Below are 19,266 nucleotides of genomic sequence, written 5' to 3'. Positions count from 1 at the left end.
AACATGCTTTAAGTTCTGATTTCCTCATTCCTATATATAATACCCACATTTGTTGCTGACATAGGTTCTGATTATCCATGTTTTATGATAAATAGAATAGACATTAGCTTTGTTCAAGACTGGAGGGTTTGTTTCTTTATCTAATTACTTTTTAGGTACATAAATAAAAAATTCCCTCTTTTTCACTTTCACATTCGGTGTTCAACTGCTCAGTACAGTGCCATACTACATCAGCTCAGTACAGTGCCATACTACACAGCTCAGTACAGTACCATACTACACAGCTCAGTACAGTGCCATACTACACAGCTCAGTACAGTGCCATACTACATAGCTCAGTACAGTGCCATACTACACAGCTCAGTACAGTGCCATACTACACAGCTCAGTACAGTGTCATACTACACAGCTCAGTACAGTGTCATACTACACAGCTCAGTACAGTGCCATACTACATCAGCTCAGTAGGAGTGTCATAGTACATCAGCTCAGTAGCAGTGCCATACTACATCAGTTCAGTAGCAGTGCCATACTACATCAGCTCAATAGCATTGCCATACTACACAGCTCAGTAAGCAGTGCAATACTACATCAGCTCAGTAGCAGTGCCATAGTACAACAGCTCAGTAGCAGTACCACAGTACAACAGCTCAGTAGTAGTGCCATACTACATCAGCTCAGTAGCAGTGCCATAGTACAACAGGTCAGTAGTAGTGCCATAGTACAACAGCTCAGTAGTAGTGCTATAGTACATCAGCTCAGTAGCAGTGCAATACTACATCACCTCAGTAGCAGTGCCATACTACATCAGCTCAGTAGCAGTGCCATACTACATCAGCTCAGTAACAGTGCCATAGTACAACAGCTCAGTAGCAGTGTCATACTACAACAGCTCAGTAGCAGTGCAATACTAGATCAGCTCAGTAGCAGTGCTATATTACATCAGCTCAGTAGCAGTGCCATACTACATGAGCTCAGTAGCAGTGCCATACTACATGAGCTCAGCAGCAGTGCCATACTACATCAGCTCAGTAGCAGTGCCATAGTACAACAGCTCAGTAGCAGTGCCATATTACAGCAGCTCAGTAGCAGTGCCATACTACATCAGCTCAGTAGCAGTGCCATACTACACAGCTCAGTAGCAGTGCCATACTACATCAGCTCAGTAGCAGTGCCATAGTACAACAGCTCAGTAGCAGTGCCATACTACATCAGTTCAGTAGCAGTGCCATACTACACAGCTCAGTATCAGTGCCATACTACACAGCTCAGTAGTAGTGCCATACTACATCAGCTCAGTAGCAGTGCCATAGTACAACAGCTCAGTAGCAGTGCCATACTACATCAGCTCAGTAGCTGTGCCATAGTACATCAGCTCAGTAGCAGTGCCATAGTACATCAGCTCAGTAGCAGTGCCATACTACACAGTACAGTAGCAGTGCCATACTACATCAGCTCAGTAGCAGTGCCATAGTACAACAGCTCAGTAGCAGTGCCATACTACATCAGCTCAGTAGCAGTGCCATACTACATCAGCTCAGTAGCAGTGCCATACTACACAGCTCAGTAGCAGTGCCATACTACATCAGCTCAGTAGCAGTGCCATACTACACAGCTCAGTAGCAGTGCCATACTACATAAGCTCAGTAGCAGTGCCATAGTACAACAGCTCAGTAGCAGTGCCATACTACATAAGCTCAGTAGCAGTGCCATAGTACATCAGCTCAGTAGCAGTACCATACTACACAGCTCAATAGCAGTGCCATACTACATCAGCTCAATAGCAGTGACATAGTACAACAGCTCAGTAGCAGTGCCATACTACATCAGCTCAGTAGCAGTGGCAGCCTCAGACTTCCAGCTAATGTGCTTACCAACCCCAGGACCCCATACAATGAGTTACAGATACCCATATATGATGTAGTATGTGTGTCTATCTGTATCTATACGTGTGTAAGTGTGTGTATATGCATGTATAAGTGTAAGCTGTGTAGTGTGTGTATCTTCATGTATAAGTGTATACTATGTAGTTTGTGTGTATCTGCATGTGTAAGTGTATACTATGTAGTGTGTGTGTATCTGCATGTATAAGTGTATGCTTTGTGGTGTGTGTGTATCTGTATGTGTAAGTGTATCCTATGTAGTGTGTGTGTGTGCGTATCTGCATGTATACGTGTATGCTATGTAGTGTGTGTATCTGTATGTATAAGTGTATGATATGTAGTGTGTGTATCTGCCTGTATAAGTGTATGATATGTAGTGTGTGTTTGCATGTGTAAGTGTATGCAATGTAGTGTGTGTGTATCTGTATATATAAGTGTGTGTGTATCTACATGTATAAGTGTAAGCTGTGTAGTGTGTGTATCTTCACGTATAAGTGTTTGCTATGTAGTTTGTGTGTATCTGCATGTGTAAGTGTATACTATGTAGTGTGTGTGTATCTGCATGTATAAGTGTATGCTTTGTTTTGTGTGTGTATCTGTATGTGTAAGTGTATCCTATGTAGTGTGTGTGTGCGTATCTGCATGTATACGTGTATGCTATGTAGTGTGTGTATCTGCCTGTATAAGTGTATGATATGTACTGTGTGTTTGCATGTGTAAGTGTATGCAATGTAGTGTGTGTGTATCTGCATGTGTAAGTGTGCTATGTAGTCTGTGTGTATGTACATGTGTGTGTATGTGCATATGTAAGTGTATGCTATGTAGTGTGTTACTGTGCATTTTTGCTAACTTTAAAGGCCAGAATCTAGAATATTAATGAGGAAAGCAGAGAGCAGTTTTAAAGAATCTATTATTAAATGTCCAATTAAGATAAAAAATATTTAGCGCTGTCTCTGCTAAGGTTAATTAAATACATAGCTCACATAGCTATACCAGTGGTTTGAGCTTGTGTTTGATTTGCTGCCTAAGAGTATTAAAAGATATGACTTTATTTAGAATTTTTTTATATTACTTTTGTCTTATAATTTTTTAAGCCCCACCCCTGCCCCTGCCCACTACATTTCAAATTTTGGGGGGGGCGCTCTTTTGAATTTTGAAATGTTGGGAGGTATGCAACGGCTCAGTAGCACTGCCATAAAACATCAGCTCAGTAGCAGTGCCATAGTACATCAGCTCAGTAGCAGTGGCATACTACACAGCTCAGTAGCAGTGCCATACTACACAGCTCAGTAGCAGTGCCATACAACATCAGCTCAGTAGCAGTGTCATAGTACATCATCTCAGTAGCAGTGTCATACTACACAGCTCAGTAGCAGTGCCATAGTACAACAACTCAGTAGCAGTGCCATACTACAACAGCTCAGTAGCAGTGCCATACTACAACAGCTCAGTAGTAGTGCCATACTACAACAGCTCAGTAGCAGTGCCATACTACAACAGCTCAGTAGCAGTGCCATAGTACAATGGCTCAGTAGCAGTGCCATTCTACACAGCTCAGTAGCAGTGCCATACTACACAGCTCCGTAGCAGTGCCATACTACAACAGCTCAGTAGCAGTGCCATAGTACAACAGCTCAGTAGCAGTGCCATACTACAACAACTCAGTAGCAGTGCCATTCTACACAGCTCAGTAGCAGTGCCATACTACAACAGCTCAGCAGCAGTGACATAGTACAAAAGCTCAGTAGCAGTGCCATAGTACAACAGCTCAGTAGCAGTGCCATAGTACAACAACTCAGTAGGAGTGCCATACTACAACAACTCAGTAGCAGTGTCATGGTACAACAGCTCAGTAGCAGTGCCATAGTACAACAACTCAGTAGCAGTGCCATAGTGCAACAGCTCAGTAGCAGTGCCATACTACAACTCAGTAGCAGTGCCATAGTGCAACAGCTCAGTAGCAGTGCCATACTACAACAACTCAGTAGCAGTGAATAGTGCAATAGCTCAGTAGCAGTGCCATAGTGCAACAGCTCAGTAGTAGTGCCATACTGCAACAGCTCAGTAGCAGTGCCATACTGCAACAGCTCAGTAGCAGTGCCATACTACAACAACTCAGTAGCAGTGAATAGTGCAATAGCTCAGTAGTAATGCCATACTACAACAGCTCAGTAGCAGTGTCATACTACAACAGCTCAGTAGCAGTGCCATACTACAACAACTCAGTAGCAGTGAATAGTGCAATAGTTCAGTAGTAATGCCATACTACAACAACTTAGTAGCAGTGCCATACTACAACAACTCAGTAGCTGTGAATAGTGCAATAGCTCAGTAGCAGTGCCATACTACAACAGCTCACTAGCAGTGCCATACTGCAACAACTCAGTAGCAGTGCCATACTACAACAGCTCAGTAGCAGTGCCATACTACAACAACTCAGTAGCAGTGAATAGTGCAATAGTTCAGTAGTATTGCCATACTACAACAACTTAGTAGCAGTGCCATAGTGCAACAGCTCAGTAGCAGTGAATAGTGCAATAGTTCAGTAGTAATGCCATAGTACAACAACTTAGTAGCAGTGCCATAGTGCAACAGCTCAGTAGTAGTGCCATACTACAACAACTTAGTAGCAGTGCCATACTACAACAGCTCAGTAGCAGTGCCATAGTGCAACAGCTCAGTAGCAGTGCCATACTACAACAACTCAGTAGCAGTGAATAGTGCAATAGTTCAGTAGTAGTGCCATACTACAACAGCTCAGTAGCAGTGTCATACTACAACAGCTCAGTAGCAGTTCCATGCTACAACAGCTCAGTAGCAGTGAATAGTGCAATAGTTCAGTAGTAATGCCATACTACAACAACTTAGTAGCAGTGCCATACTACAACAGCTCAGTAGCAGTGCCATAGTGCAACAGCTCAGTAGCAGTGCCATACTACAACAAATTAGTACAGTGCCATACTACACCAGCTCAGTAGCACTGCCATAGTGCAACAGCTCAGTAGCAGTGCCACACTACAACAACTTAGTAGCGGTGGCAGTGCAGAATCATGTTGTGCAGCCCTTTGGGTACCTTTTTTACTCCTGCAGGTATCGCTTCTCCTCCTACTACTTTTTTTGTTCTAGGATAAAGTGCAGTTTCTTTTCCTTAATATTCCCCAGGAAGTGGAGAGTTTTGATATACATGTTTCAGAGCAACTTCCTCTATGATGGGGAAATCCCTCAAGTAGCTTTAGAGGATTCTTCTTGTTTTCTTGTACACATAGATAGGACTCTTGGAGCCTCAATAGTCCTCCTGCTTTACTTTTTTCCATTATTCATAATCCTGAGTTGACCTCTTATTTGAAATATACTGATTATTACACTTAGCGTAAATTGCTGCCTGGCTGTTTTAGTTCATTTTCTGCATCTAGGTCTTCTGTCTCTAAGCCAGTGAACACTCAAAAGAAGCCCTTGTGCAAGATTTAGGTCCTCCCTTGGTTCCTCAGATTACTGATTTTGCCTTTAAGAAATATAATTTTGGTAAAATCTTAGTTATGGCTGAGAAAATGATATAGAACGCTAAACTAAGATTTTACCCAGGTTTTTATACATTTGTAACTGTTTACTGTACACAGACACTTATAGCAGCCCTGTCAGTAACATCTGTACAAACTGCTGAGGAAATAATGTTCACACAGCCTTAAAGGGCAGGATAGCACCTGGTCACACAGTCTTAAAGGGACAGACAAAAAAAAAACACAGCCTTGAAAGGGTCAACTAGCACCACACACACACAGTCTTAAAGGGACAGATCACCATAATGTGCATGCAGCGCAACCTTAAAGGGCAGCTCGACATCTGCGCACACAGCCTTAAAGGGACAGATCACAGTAATGAACACGCAGCGCAACCTTAAAGGGCAGCTTGACACCTGCGCACACAGCCTTAAAGGGACAGATCACTGTAATGTGCACGCAGCACAACCTTAAAGGGCAGCTCGACACCTGTGCACACAGCCTTAAAGGGACAGATCACCATAATGTGCACGCAGCTCAACCTGAAAGGGCAGCTCGGCACCTGCTCACACTCTTAAAGGGGCAGGCACACAACCTTTTAGTGAGTTTACACGCACAGTTTTAAAGGGAGCAATAGTATGCATCCCCATGTGATGCACGCAGCCTTAAAGGGACGCTCTGTCTTAACGGGTCAGTGGCACGTGCACACACACAGAGCACTCTCAGCCTTTAAAAGGACAACTTGCACCACACGCATACAGCCTAAAGGGACAGATCACTGTAATGTTCACGCAGCGCAACTTTAAAGGCAAGCTCTGCACCTGCGTACACAGTGTTTAAGGTACAGGCACACACAACCTTTAGTGGTTAAACGCACTCAGTTTTAAAGGGAGCGATAGTATGCATCCAAACGCAAAGTACACTGCCTTAAAGGGACGATCTGTCTTAAAGGGACAGGGGCACGTGCACAACCTTTTAAAGGAACACCTTACACCATAACCACACAGTGTTAAAGGAACAGCTCACACCATGCACACCTAGCACAGCCTTAAAGGGCAGCTCACCGCCTGCTCACACAGTCTTAAAGGGGCAGGCACACACAACCTTTAGTGGGTAAAGTCACACCACATGCACACAGTTTTAAATGGAGCGATAACAGTATACATCCGTACGCAATGCACACAGCCTTAAAGGAACATCTCACACCATGCACAGTCTTTAAGGGGCGGGCTTACAGACTTTTAAGCACACCCAAATGCACACAGCATTAAAGGGGCACCCAGTATTAAAGTGACAGACACAAACGCAGACTTTAAAGGGGGAGCTCACACCACACGCACACAGTTTTAATGGTACAGGTGCACAAACACAGCACACACAGCCTTAACAGCACAGATCACATTACGCTTGCACAGTCTTAAAGGCACACCCACATGTAGTCTTACAGGGACAGATCACATCATGCACAAACACATACTTGGCACTTAGCACACACAGCCGTGATGTTAAGGGACATCTCACACTATACTGCACACTGTCTTAATAGTACAGGCACACAAACAGTACACACATCATAAAAGGAACAGCTCACACCATATGCACACAAACTTAACACCTTCACTACCAAGACTTTCAGAGAAAAATTTGCCCAAAATACTGGATAGTTTTTAGCATTTTTGCTATCACTCCATTTAAACAGAAAAAAAGCCTTGTGTTTTTTTATTTACCTGTCCAAACTATATTTATATTTTAAGTATACAACCTAAAATATTGATCTAGGTCCATTCTGGTATATTTCATGACACCATTTCAATGCCAAATGTGGTCAAATTAAAATAAATGTTAATTTTTTTCACAAACTTTGTGTTTCTCACTGAAATTATTTACAAACAGCTTGTGCAATCATGGCACAAATGTTTATTAAAAGTTTCTATGGGATCCCATTTGTTCAGAAATAGCAGACAACATGGCTTTGGTAATTATAAGGCCGCTAATTGCAGCTGTGCACTACATTTCTATTATCCCAGCAGTGAAGGGGTTAATTAGGTAGCTTTTAATTTTAGCTTTAGTGTAGAGATTACCCTCCCACCTGACACTGGCAGACATGAAAATATAATTTTTAAATTTTATTTTCATGTTTTCTGCAATGTAGGATCCCCCATTACCACCAACCTACCTGATCCCACAAAAACAGCTCTCTAAACCTACCCCTCTAACTATTCGTTGCCATCTTAGGTACTGGTAGCTCTCGGAATACAACAACATAATGGCGGCAAAAGGTTAAATGGACAGCTCATCCCTCAAGTCTTAAAGCTACACCCTGACACACACACAGAGTATTAAAAATCCACACTACATGCACACATCTTAAATGTGCAATCATAAATAAAAACACATGACACACAGCCTTTAAAGGGACAGATCAATGCACACCAAAACACAGACTCAAAAGGGGAAGGTCACAGTATGCAGGAAAATATACACACAGAGAACATTTTTTGCACAAAATAAAATCAAATAATGGAATTTTTATTAATTGAACTTACACTTGCTGTGAGCTCATCTTATGTGTGTAAGCTTCATCTTGTAAAAAATGTTCAGGTCAACCTAAAGCAAATGGTTCAGCTCTCAACACAATTCCATTCTCTCCCCCCCTCAAATACTCTCACTCAACCACAACCCTCATAACCTGAAACTTCGTTCATTCTCCCCTAAGGATGAAGTTTCAGCACTTATACTACGCTCTCACCTCACTACCTGTCCCCTTGACCCTATCCCCTCACAGCTGCTCCCCTCTCTCTCTGCTACCCTTAACCCTATACTAACACACATTTTCAAACTCTCCCTCAGCACTGGTACATTTCCCTCATCGATGAAACATGCGCTGGTCACACCTATCCTCAAAAAACCTTCCCTTGATCCTACCTCCCCATCCAACTACCGCCCAATTTCCCTCCTCCCTCTTGCTTCAAAGCTTCTCGAAAAACTAGTATATGCACGCCTATCCCATTTCCTTACGTTAAACTCCCTTCTTGACCCGCTGCAATCTGGATTTCGTCCCTATCACTCTACAGAGACAGCTATTGTTAAGGTCACCAATGACCTACTTACAGCTAAATCTAAAGGCCACTTCTCTCTGCTTATCCTCCTTGATCTGTCCGCAGCCTTTGACACTGTTGACCACCCTCTTCTGCTCCAAACCCTCCAATCCTTCGGCATCTGTGACACAGCCCTTTTGTGGCTCTCTTCCTATCTGTCAAACCGTACCTTCAGTGTAGCCTTCTCTGGGGCCTCCTCTGCCCCGTCACCACTTTCTGTCAGAGTACCGCAAGGCTCTGTCCTCTGTCCCCTTCTCTTCTCAATCTATACGTCATCACTAGGTTCCCTAATTAAGTCCCATGGTTTCCAATATCATTTGTATGCCGATGACACCCAAATCAACTTCTCTGCACCAGAACTATCTCCTTCCTTGCTAACCCGTGTCACTAACTGTCTTTCTCACATCTCTTCCTGGATGTCCTCTCACTACCTCAAGCTAAATCTCTCCAAAACTGAGCTCCTCATTTTCCCCCCTTCTTCCAAAATCTCCACCCCCAATATCTCTATAACTGTCGACAACTCCATCATTACCCCTACCCCACACGCCCGATGTCTCGGGGTCACATTCGACTCAGATCTTTCCTTCACTCCTCACATTCAGTCATTGGCTAAAGCCTGCCGCTATCACCTTAAAAACATCTCTAAAATTAGACACTTCCTTACACAAGACACAACTAAGATTTTAATCCACTCTCTCATTCTTTCCCGCCTTGATTACTGCAACTCTGTCCTCTCTGGTCTCCCCACCTGCCGCCTAGCTCCTTTACAATCCATAATGAATGCCTCTGCCAGACTCATCTTCCTTACATGTCGCTCTTCATCTGCTGCGCCTCTCTGCCAATCCCTTCACTGGCTTCCTCTTGCCTCTAGGATCAAACACAAAACTCTCACTCTTACATACAAAGCCCTCAACTGCACTGCTCCCCCTTACATCTCAGACCTTGTCTCCAGATACTCTCCCTTCCGTCCCCTTCGCTCTGCTCATGACCTCCTACTCTCCTCCTCTCTTGTCACCTCATCACACTCCCGTTTACAGGACTTCTCCAGACTGGCTCCTATCTTGTGGAACTCTCTGCCTCACTCCACAAGACTCTCTTCTAGTTTTAAAAGCTTCAAGTGCTCCCTAAAGACTCTACTGTTCAGGGACGCATACAACCTACGCTAACCTTTCCTAATACCAGTTCCTCTCCTCCACTGCAATCCCCTGAACCCCCCTAGCATGTAAGCCTAATAGTCCAGCTGTTTGTGGATCACCTTCTTAAGAGCTGACTACAACAGTGCAACTCTTGGCAGGGCCCTCTACCCTATAATTGTTTTGTTGTACTCCCCCTTTGTTTATAGCGCTGCGGAATCTGTTTGCGCTCTACAAATAACTAATAATAATAATAATAATAATGGTTAAATTTAACTAAGAAATTAGACACTAACAGAGCCAGGCTGCCAATAAATGTATCAATATAATGTGGAAAACACAGATGACCTTTCACACATTAAGGAAAATGCAGTTAAAGGGACACTGTACCCAAATTTTTTCTTTTGTAATTCAGAAAGAGCATGCAATTTTAAGCAACTTTCTAATTTACTCCTATTATCAATTTTTCTTCGTTCTCTTGCTATCATTTTTTGAAAAAGAAGGCATATAAGCTTTTTTTGGTTTCAGTACTCTGGACAGCACTTTTTTATTGGTCGATGAATTTATCCACCAATCAGCAAGGACAATCCAGGTTGTTCACCAAAAATGGGCCGGCATCTAAACTTACATTCTTGCATTTCAAATAAAGATACCAAGAGAATGAAGAAAATTTGATAATAGGAGTAAATTAGAAAGTTGCTTAAAATGTCATGCTCAATCTGAATCACGAAAGAAAATTTTTGGGTACAGTGTCCCTTTAAAACATAACCATTGTATGGTTAGCAGGATGTTTAGATTACCTTCCAATCAAGGACTTATGCATAGTTAATTATAAAAAAAACCCCATAAACATTTCATTTAGTTCAACCATAGTTAAACTCCTTCTAAAATATCTATAACATTCCAGATTTGTTTAGACAAAGGGAAAAGTTTACTATCACTTCAAGGACTGTGTGCATTGTGTGAGGGTGTCCGTGCCTTTAAGACTGTGCAAGCGTAATGTGATCTGTGCTGTTAAGGCTGTGTGTGCTGTGTTTGTGCACCTGTACCATTAAAACTGTGTGTGTGTGGTGTGAGCTCCCCCTTTAAAGTCTGCGTTTGTGTCTGTCACTTTAATACTGGGTGCTCCTTTAATGCTGTGTGCATTTGGGTGTGCTTAAAAGCCTGTGTGCCCGCCCCTTAAAGACTGTGCATGGTGTGAGATGTTCCTTTAAGGCTGTGTGCATTGCGTGCGGATGTATACTGTTATCGCTCCATTTAAAACTGTGTGCGTGTGGTGTGACTTTACCCACTAAAGGTTGTGTGTGCCTGCCCCTTTAAGACTGTGTGAGCAGGCGGTGAGCTGCCCTTTAAGGCTGTGCTAGGTGTGCATGGTGTGAGCTGTTCCTTTAACACTGTGTGGTTATGGTGTAAGGTGTTCCTTTAAAAGGCTGTGCACGTGCCCCTGTCCCTTTAAGACAGATCGTCCCTTTAAGGCAGTGTGCTTTGCGTTTGGATGCATACTATCGCTCCCTTTAAAACTGTGTGCATTTAACCACTAAAGGTTGTGTGTGCTTGTACCTTAAAGACTGTGTACGCAGGTGCAGAGCTTGCCTTTAAGGTTGCGCTGCGTGAACATTACAGTGATCTGTCCCTTTAGGCTGTATGCGTGTGGTGCAAGTTGTCCTTTTAAAGGCTGAGAGTGCTCTGTGTGCGTGCACGTGCCACTGACCCGTTAAGACAGAGCGTCCCTTTAAGGCTGCGTGCATCACATGGGGATGCATACTATTGCTCCCTTTAAAACTGTGCGTGTAAACTCACTAAAAGGTTGTGCGCCTGCCCCATTAAGAGTGTGAGCAGGTGCCGAGCCGCCCTTTAAGGTTGCGCTGCGTGTACATTATGGTGATCTGTCCCTTTAAGGCGGTGTGCGCAGGTGTCGAGCTGCCCTTTAAGGTTGCGCTGCGTGCACATTACAGTGATCTGTCCCTTTAAAGCTGTGTGCACAGGTGGCGAGCTGCCCTTTAAGGTTGCGCTGCGTGCACCTTATGGTGATCTGTCCCTTTAAGGCTGTGTGCGCAGGTGTCGAGTTGTCCTATAAGTTTGCGCTGCATGAACATTACCGCAATCTGTCCCTTTAAGGCTGTATGTGCAGGTGTCGAGCTGCCCTTTAAGGTTGTGCTGTGTGCACATTACTGTGATCTGTCCCTTTAAGGCTTTGTGCGCAGGTGTCGAGCTGCCCTTCAAGGCTCTGTGCGCAGGTGTCGAGCTGCCCTTTAAGGCTGTATGTGCAGGTGTCGAGCTGCCCTTTAAGGTTGCGCTGTGTGTACATTACTGTGATCTGTCCCTTTAAGGCTGTGTGCGCAGGTGTCGAGCTGCCCTTTAAGGTTGAGCTGCGTGTACATTACTGTGATCTGTCCCTTTAAGGCTGTTTGCGCAGGTGTCGAGTTGTCCTTTAAGTTTGCTCTGCATGAACATTACTGCAATCTGTCCCTTTAAGGCTGTGTGCGCAGGTGTTGAGCTGCCCTTTAAGGTTGTGCTGCGTGCACATTACTGTGATCTGTCCCTTTAAGGCTTTTTGTGCAGGTGTCAAGCTGCCCTTTAAGGCTCTGTGCGCAGGAGTCGAGCTGCCCTTTAAGGTTGCGCTGCATGCACATTATGGTGATCTGTCCCTTTAAGACAGTTAGTTGACCCTTTCAAGGCTGTGGGTTTTTTTTGGTCTGTCCCTTTAAGACTGTGTGACCAGTAATGTGTGTACATTACTGTGATCTGTCCCTTTAAGGCTGTGTGCGCAGGTGTCGAGCTGCCCTTTAAGGTTGAGCTGCGTGTACATTACTGTGATCTGTCCCTTTAAGGCTGTTTGCGCAGGTGTCGAGTTGTCCTTTAAGTTTGCTCTGCATGAACATTACTGCAATCTGTCCCTTTAAGGCTGTGTGCGCAGGTGTTGAGCTGCCCTTTAAGGTTGTGCTGCGTGCACATTACTGTGATCTGTCCCTTTAAGGCTTTTTGTGCAGGTGTCAAGCTGCCCTTTAAGGCTCTGTGCGCAGGTGTCGAGCTGCCCTTTAAGGTTGCGCTGCATGCACATTATGGTGATCTGTCCCTTTAAGACAGTTAGTTGACCCTTTCAAGGCTGTGGGTTTTTTTTGGTCTGTCCCTTTAAGACTGTGTGACCAGGTGCTATCCTGCCCTTTAAGGCTGTGTGTACATTATTTCCTCAGCAGTTTGTACAGATGTTACTGACAGGGCTGCTATAAGTGTCTGTGTACAGTAAACAGTTACAAATGTATAAAAACCTGCAGGTGGTTTGATACAATGTATTCATGTAGGTGAGCAGAGCTGGCTGGCTGGCTGGCTAAAGTCTATGGGGAAAACAGGGACTTTACACCCCAAAATATGGCTCCCCTTTTTGTTCCTGGAGACACAAACACTGCAGTATTGTTGGTAGCCCTCATCTGAACCCCCACGACATTTTTTGTAGGAAAATAATGAGATATGGCTGAGAAAATGATATAGAACGCTAAACTAAGATTTTACCATAATTTTTTCTCTAGTGAGTCTTCTGATAAATTCAAACAATATTTTTAGTGAGAGAATTGTGAATCTGAATGATGTGAATCGACCGACTACATATTGGTAGGTCTAAGGACAAACGGGCTTATCACATTTCTTCTTTTTCTGACCTTATTTACAGTTTGTGGAGTGGTCCAGACCTCACCAATTTCTTGTGATTATTCAAGGTTTAATTTTCATGGGTCTTCCATGCAGTTCTAAGAACAGGACCTTAAAGGGACAGTCAACACCAGAATTTTTGTTGTTTAAAAAGAAAGATAATCCCTTTATTACCCATTCCCCAGTTTTGCATAACCAACACAGTTATAATAATACACGTTTTACCTCTGTAATTATCTTGTATCTAAGCTTCTGCTGACTGCCCCCTTATTTCAGTTCTTTTGACAGACATGCAGTTTAGTCAATCAGTGCTCAGTCCTAGGTCACTTTACGTACATGAGCTCAATGTTATCTATATGAAACATGTGAACTAATGCCCTCTAGTGGTCAAAATGTATTCAGATTAGAGGCAGTCTTCAAGGTCTAAGAAATTAGCATATGAACCTCCTAGTTTTAGCTTTCAACTAAGAATACCAAGAGAACAAAGCAAAATTGGTGATAAAAGTAAATTGGGAAGTTGTTTAAAATTGCATGTCCTATTTAAAAAATGAAAGTTTTTTTTGGACTTGACTGTCCCTTTAAGATTGATTCCTTGATTATCTAAGTATACTATTAGTCCTTGGAGTCTGTTGAAAATAGCAGATCTTTTAAGAAAATCTGCCAGAGATAAGATGCCAGATAGCAAGGAACTGCAGACTCTCCCTTTTTAAATGAAAGTTTTCAAGCCAACACATTCACCATAGTTCTTTCAAAAATGTAATTGTATCATTTTACATCAATATTATTTTTTACACCAGATTATTATAATTGTATTCTTTATCAAGATTTTAAATGCTAAACCATTGACTTGTCATTACTATGGACAGCAATGAAACTATTATGTATATGCAAAAGAGGAAAGTATTGGAAAGCAATAGGTAAAGGATGGACAGGGTTTTGAGAAAAAAGATTAAAAATAAAGAAGTATTTTAATAAAAAAAAATCGATAAAAAGTAATATATATTAAATTAACACTCTTTTAGATGCAACAAAAATAAAGTAAATGTTATTTTAAATTGATAATGGTAAATTCTGTATTGGTTAAAATACATTATTTATCTATTTAAATTTGGCTATTTGTTTTCTCAGTTATAATCCTTTTGATGGACCAAATGAAAACCCAGAAGCAGAACTTCCCCTGGTGGGTGGAAAATACCTCTATGTGTATGGAGACATGGATGAGGATGGTTTTTATGAAGGTAACTTTAATTCTACAATGTAACTTTTTGATTGGTTAGGAAAGATTTTTAAAAAAATTGATACCTTTTATTTAATATAGAAATCTGAGTTCTAATGATGAATTATGTTCTTCTAGGACTATCATCAATTCCCAGTATGGAAAAAAGGGGGTTATTATCTGTCCTGGTTAGTTTTGGAAATACTGCACACCTTTAATAAACTTTCCCAAAAGGTTTATAAGACCCACTTAATAAAAACCTTGTGGTGTAATATATGTATACTTCTAGAGTGGATATTGAGTAAATGTTTAGTATGACAAATACTTGTGTATACCAACTTATTTAAGTGCGACAAATACTTGTGTATACCAACTTATTTAAGTGCGACAAATACTTGTGTATACCAACTTATTTAAGTGCAACAAATACTTGTGTATACCAACTTATTTAAGTGCGATATAACCTACCATAGTATGCTTGCTTTTTTTCTCAAAAGGTAATTCTAGTATTGATTTATCTGTTATGCATGACTTGAATCACCTTAAGTGATTTACCTTTAGGAAATATACAATCAGCAGACTGAGACTAAATAGCAAGTAATTTATTAATACTAAATAGTTTTAATTCCAGATTAAAACACACAATATGGTATAAAATTCTAAAATTCCACAATCCGCAATTGTCATATCAAAAGTGTTTGCTAAAATATCCTAAGGAAATTCATAAGAGAAGAACTTTTGTAAGGCCTTGGAAATTTTAATCAACATTAATTAGTATCAACAGAGGGCTCATTCTATCCACAATTAGTATAAACAAAGAAAAGAGACATTTATTCATAGTTACATTGTATCGTATCATGTGATAATTTAAAGCAGTCTCATGTTTGCAAAGAGGAACAAATGCATGTTCATGTGATTTATTTTTTCTTTTAATATATATTGATATCAATAGTGATATTGAAGTTGACACCGGTGTCTTTTTTTTAGGAATTTTATACCATATTGTGTGTTTTAAACTGGAATTAAAACTATTTAGTATTAATAAATTACTTGCTATTTAGTCTCAGTCTGCTGATTGTATATTTCCTAAAGGTAAATCACTTAAGGTGATTCAAGTCATGCATAACAGATAAATTAATACTAGAATCACCTTTTGAGAAAAACAGCAAGCATACTATGGTAGGTTATATCACACTTAAATAAGTTGGTATAAAAAAAATATTTGTTGCACTTAAATAAGTTGGTATACACAAGTATTTGTCATACTAAACATTCACTCGATATCCACTCTAGAAGTATGCATATAATACACCACAAGGTTTTTATTAAAGTGGGAAATCAGCATTTGTTTGTGCCACCTTATTTTAATATTTAATCAATTCCCAGTATTTTTTGTGATCATAAAATATTTTTAAAAATTTAGGTTTTATGAGTGCAAGTTAATGTCAGGTTCAGGGAATATTTATAATATGTATTATAATAATATGCAGTGGCCTAGAGTTGATCAAACCCATTCTTGAAACTAATATCTTGCGCAACATTGTAACTGGAAAGTTGCAGAACTTGTAAAGATTTGGATCTTACCCTTATCACATCTGTGACTTTCATTGTAATCAATGGAACATCTTCTATCTTGTAACTGTTCACATCTCAAGTATCACTGTGATGGATTACCAAATAAATTAATGACAACCAAAATGACCTCCCTCTCTAAAACAGTCTGTTCTGACATTTTCACAAAAGAAAACTTGAGAACAGTTTAAAAAAAAAATTATACACTCTTGTCATCGTTGAGATAGAGAGACACGTCTGTGACACAAGACTTCCCAGGGCCTATTTAAACCACACCTCTAGAATGCCCCAGATTACCCAGGTCCTAGATTCTATCAAGCAAAACAACTTAACTGTTACAAAACAGAAATATGAATATTTTACAGTTACAAACATTTATAAAAACTATTTTACAGTTGCTTTTGCAATTATTTTTTTACTTTACACACACAGAAACATGTGATGTTAAACTTAAATACAAACTAATGTTAAATAATACTACTTACAGTGTAGCATTAAATTAGTTTGACATGAACACTAAAGTGTCCTATAGGTGGACAAATAGAACATTTGGTTATACTATGTCATCTGTTGTTGTAAGAAATCACACCTTTTTTTCTAAATAGGAGAGTTGCTTGATGGGCAGAGAGGACTGGTACCTTCAAATTTTGTGGACTTTGTCCAGAATGATGAGTTCCACATGTCCAGCTCCTTTGCCAGTGAGCAGGAAGAAAATTTCCTCAACCACTCAGCACCTCTTTTGCAAGGAGAACACAAGCTGGAAATCACCCAATCTATTTATATAGAACCCAGTGTGCTGAACAATGGCACAGGGACCATGGATGTTAATATTGATGAGATTGGAGAAGACATTGTGCCTTACCCTCGGAAAATAACCCTTATTAAACAACTCGCCAAAAGTGTTATTGTAGGCTGGGAGCCACCAATAGTGCCACCGGGCTGGGGAACCATCCACAGCTACAATGTGTTGGTAGGCAAAGAAGTACGTGCAACCCTGAGCTTTGGAAGCAGAACCAAAAGTCTCATTGAGAAACTTGACCTTGCCACAGTTACATATAGAATATCAATCCAGACTGTTACAGATAGAGGAGTCTCTGATGAGTTTCAGTGCACTTTGTTAGTTGGGAAGGACGTCATTGTAGCACCTTCTCATCTTAAGGTGGACAACATAACTCAAATGTCTGCTGAACTCACATGGCTCCCCAGCAACAGCAACTACAGCCATGTGATTTTCGTTAATGATGAGGAATTTGATATAGTCAAGGCTGTCTGTTACAAGTATCACTTTTTTAACCTAAAGCCCAATACAATTTACAAATTAAAGCTTCTTGCAAAGCCCCACCAGATGCCATGGCAGCTTCCTTTGGAACAGAGGGAGAGGAAGGAAGCTTCTGTGGAATTTTTAACTCAGCCATCAGGTTTGTTTAAAATATTTGCTCAAAATTAAAATGTATCAAAATAACTACTTTTTAGGTTTATTGATTTTTTTTGAGTGAAAACACTGACATTTGTTTGCATTTTTTTTAAATTAGGGTGTTTGATCTAATGAGCCACAAAATTAACCTTATCCATGGCTATTTTGAACAACTTACTATATAACTAGAATTGTGCTATTGATACCTTAGGGTCCAAAATTAAAAAAAAAATGCTGAAAAGCAATATTTGTATTTGTTATTTTCTGGCACACATTTGTTACAGTCTGGTTATTTGTTTCATATCTACCTTGAAATTTTGATGACAGTTGCCAATAACAGCTTTATTATAGATTATTAACAACAATTGGATTGCTTGCCGGTTTTTGTGCATGTGCCTTTCCTTTGTGGAACTCCTAATAATTCCTGTAGAGTGTACCAAGAAGTTGTATTTTATCTAGTGTGTTTGCAGCATGAAGCTGTGTTATATGATAATATCATATCATTGTCACATAGATGTTAAGGGACCACAGTACACTTTTAAATCTGGATGAGTTTAAGTCTAGACATTTCCCATAAACTGTATAACTTTGGCTTAGTGATGGTTCCAAGTCTGAATGATTATGAATTATTGGCAGAGTTTCTAATCACTGTTATTTATCCTTTTCTTGGTCTTTGTGTGGAAATGAATCATTTTCTGGGAAAGACATACAAGTCTGGTTTGTTAATTGGTGTATTAGCACGCCGTGTTACAATAACATAGTTTCTTGCTCTGCCAACAAATGCATGAATCCTCGTTCTCATGTTTTTGTATAGTAAAAAATACATTTCACAAGGAGAGTTTAGATTTGAAATTCTCTAAATGATTGTTTGATAAACACACATTTGCACACGTGCACACTAACAAACGTGCACATATACACATATGGGGTAAAGCGTTTAACTATCCATGAGAATGGAATAGGATAGAAGTGCCTTTTCTTCACTAGGAATGGGAAAACTATGAATACTACGATCAGTAAAGTTGTAAATTACTGGCTGGTAAATTGTTTGTTTTATACCTTATCTTTTGTCTCAGCTTAAAGGGACATTACAGCCAAAACTGTAATCCACATGGATGCATTTCAGCTTTAAATAGAATCATTTTTATAATATACATGTGTTAGCAAAAATGCTTCTAATAAAAGCTAAAGTTGTTTCAATTGTGTATTTAAGTATGCACTGTTCACCAGCATTTAAATACAGAACTTTCTCAGAGAGCCTAAGGTTCTTGTATCATCTGGTAATTACTTTATTTGTAAATTGATAACATGATACAAGCCCCACTATTGCTCTGAGCAGCTGTAGTATTTAAAATATTGGTGCACTGAGAATATCTAGCTATGCCACACATGCCCGTGCACAGAAAAATGTTAGCATAAAAACAGTGATAACTTTTACTAGAAGCAGTTTTGCCAATATATGAATATTGCAAATATGTTTACATTCAAATATGTAATCCATCTATGTGCATTTACATTTTGCCTGGAATGTCCCTTTAAAACAAATATATATGGTCTACCAGTAAGTATAAATCTTGCTTTACATGCAGGTACAATAGTTAGTTGTGGCATATGCAGTAAGGTACACAAGGAACAAATGCCTATGGCTATGCTAGCTAGACTTCTATGGACTTGGGTAGAAAGAGAAAAAATTGTGTGCTCAGGCAAGAGCTTTTATTAATATGCAGAAATAGGAAATGGTTGCCATCAAAAATAATTACAGTGTGAATGCACAATTTCCTCTTTTTCTGGTGTCACCTGTCTTGCAA

At 40.4% G+C, this 19,266-nt stretch overlaps 1 protein-coding gene across 2 annotated transcripts in view; it reads left to right on the top strand.

The window, feature by feature from the left end:
* RIMBP2 (RIMS binding protein 2) overlaps positions 1–19,266 on the top strand; it is a 1,089,352-nt gene that overhangs the window by 904,770 nt on the left and 165,316 nt on the right. For both annotated transcript variants that reach the window (XM_053701856.1, XM_053701857.1), the window contains exons 15-16: positions 14,385–14,494; positions 16,650–17,462. In XM_053701856.1, coding sequence (XP_053557831.1) covers positions 14,385–14,494; positions 16,650–17,462 — 923 coding nt within the window. The remainder of the gene's footprint in view (positions 1–14,384; positions 14,495–16,649; positions 17,463–19,266) is intronic.

Source organism: Bombina bombina, chromosome 2 (genome assembly GCF_027579735.1).
Source record: "Bombina bombina isolate aBomBom1 chromosome 2, aBomBom1.pri, whole genome shotgun sequence".
Taxonomy (NCBI): Eukaryota; Metazoa; Chordata; class Amphibia; order Anura; family Bombinatoridae; genus Bombina; species Bombina bombina.
This window is presented reverse-complemented; position numbering and strand designations above follow the sequence as displayed.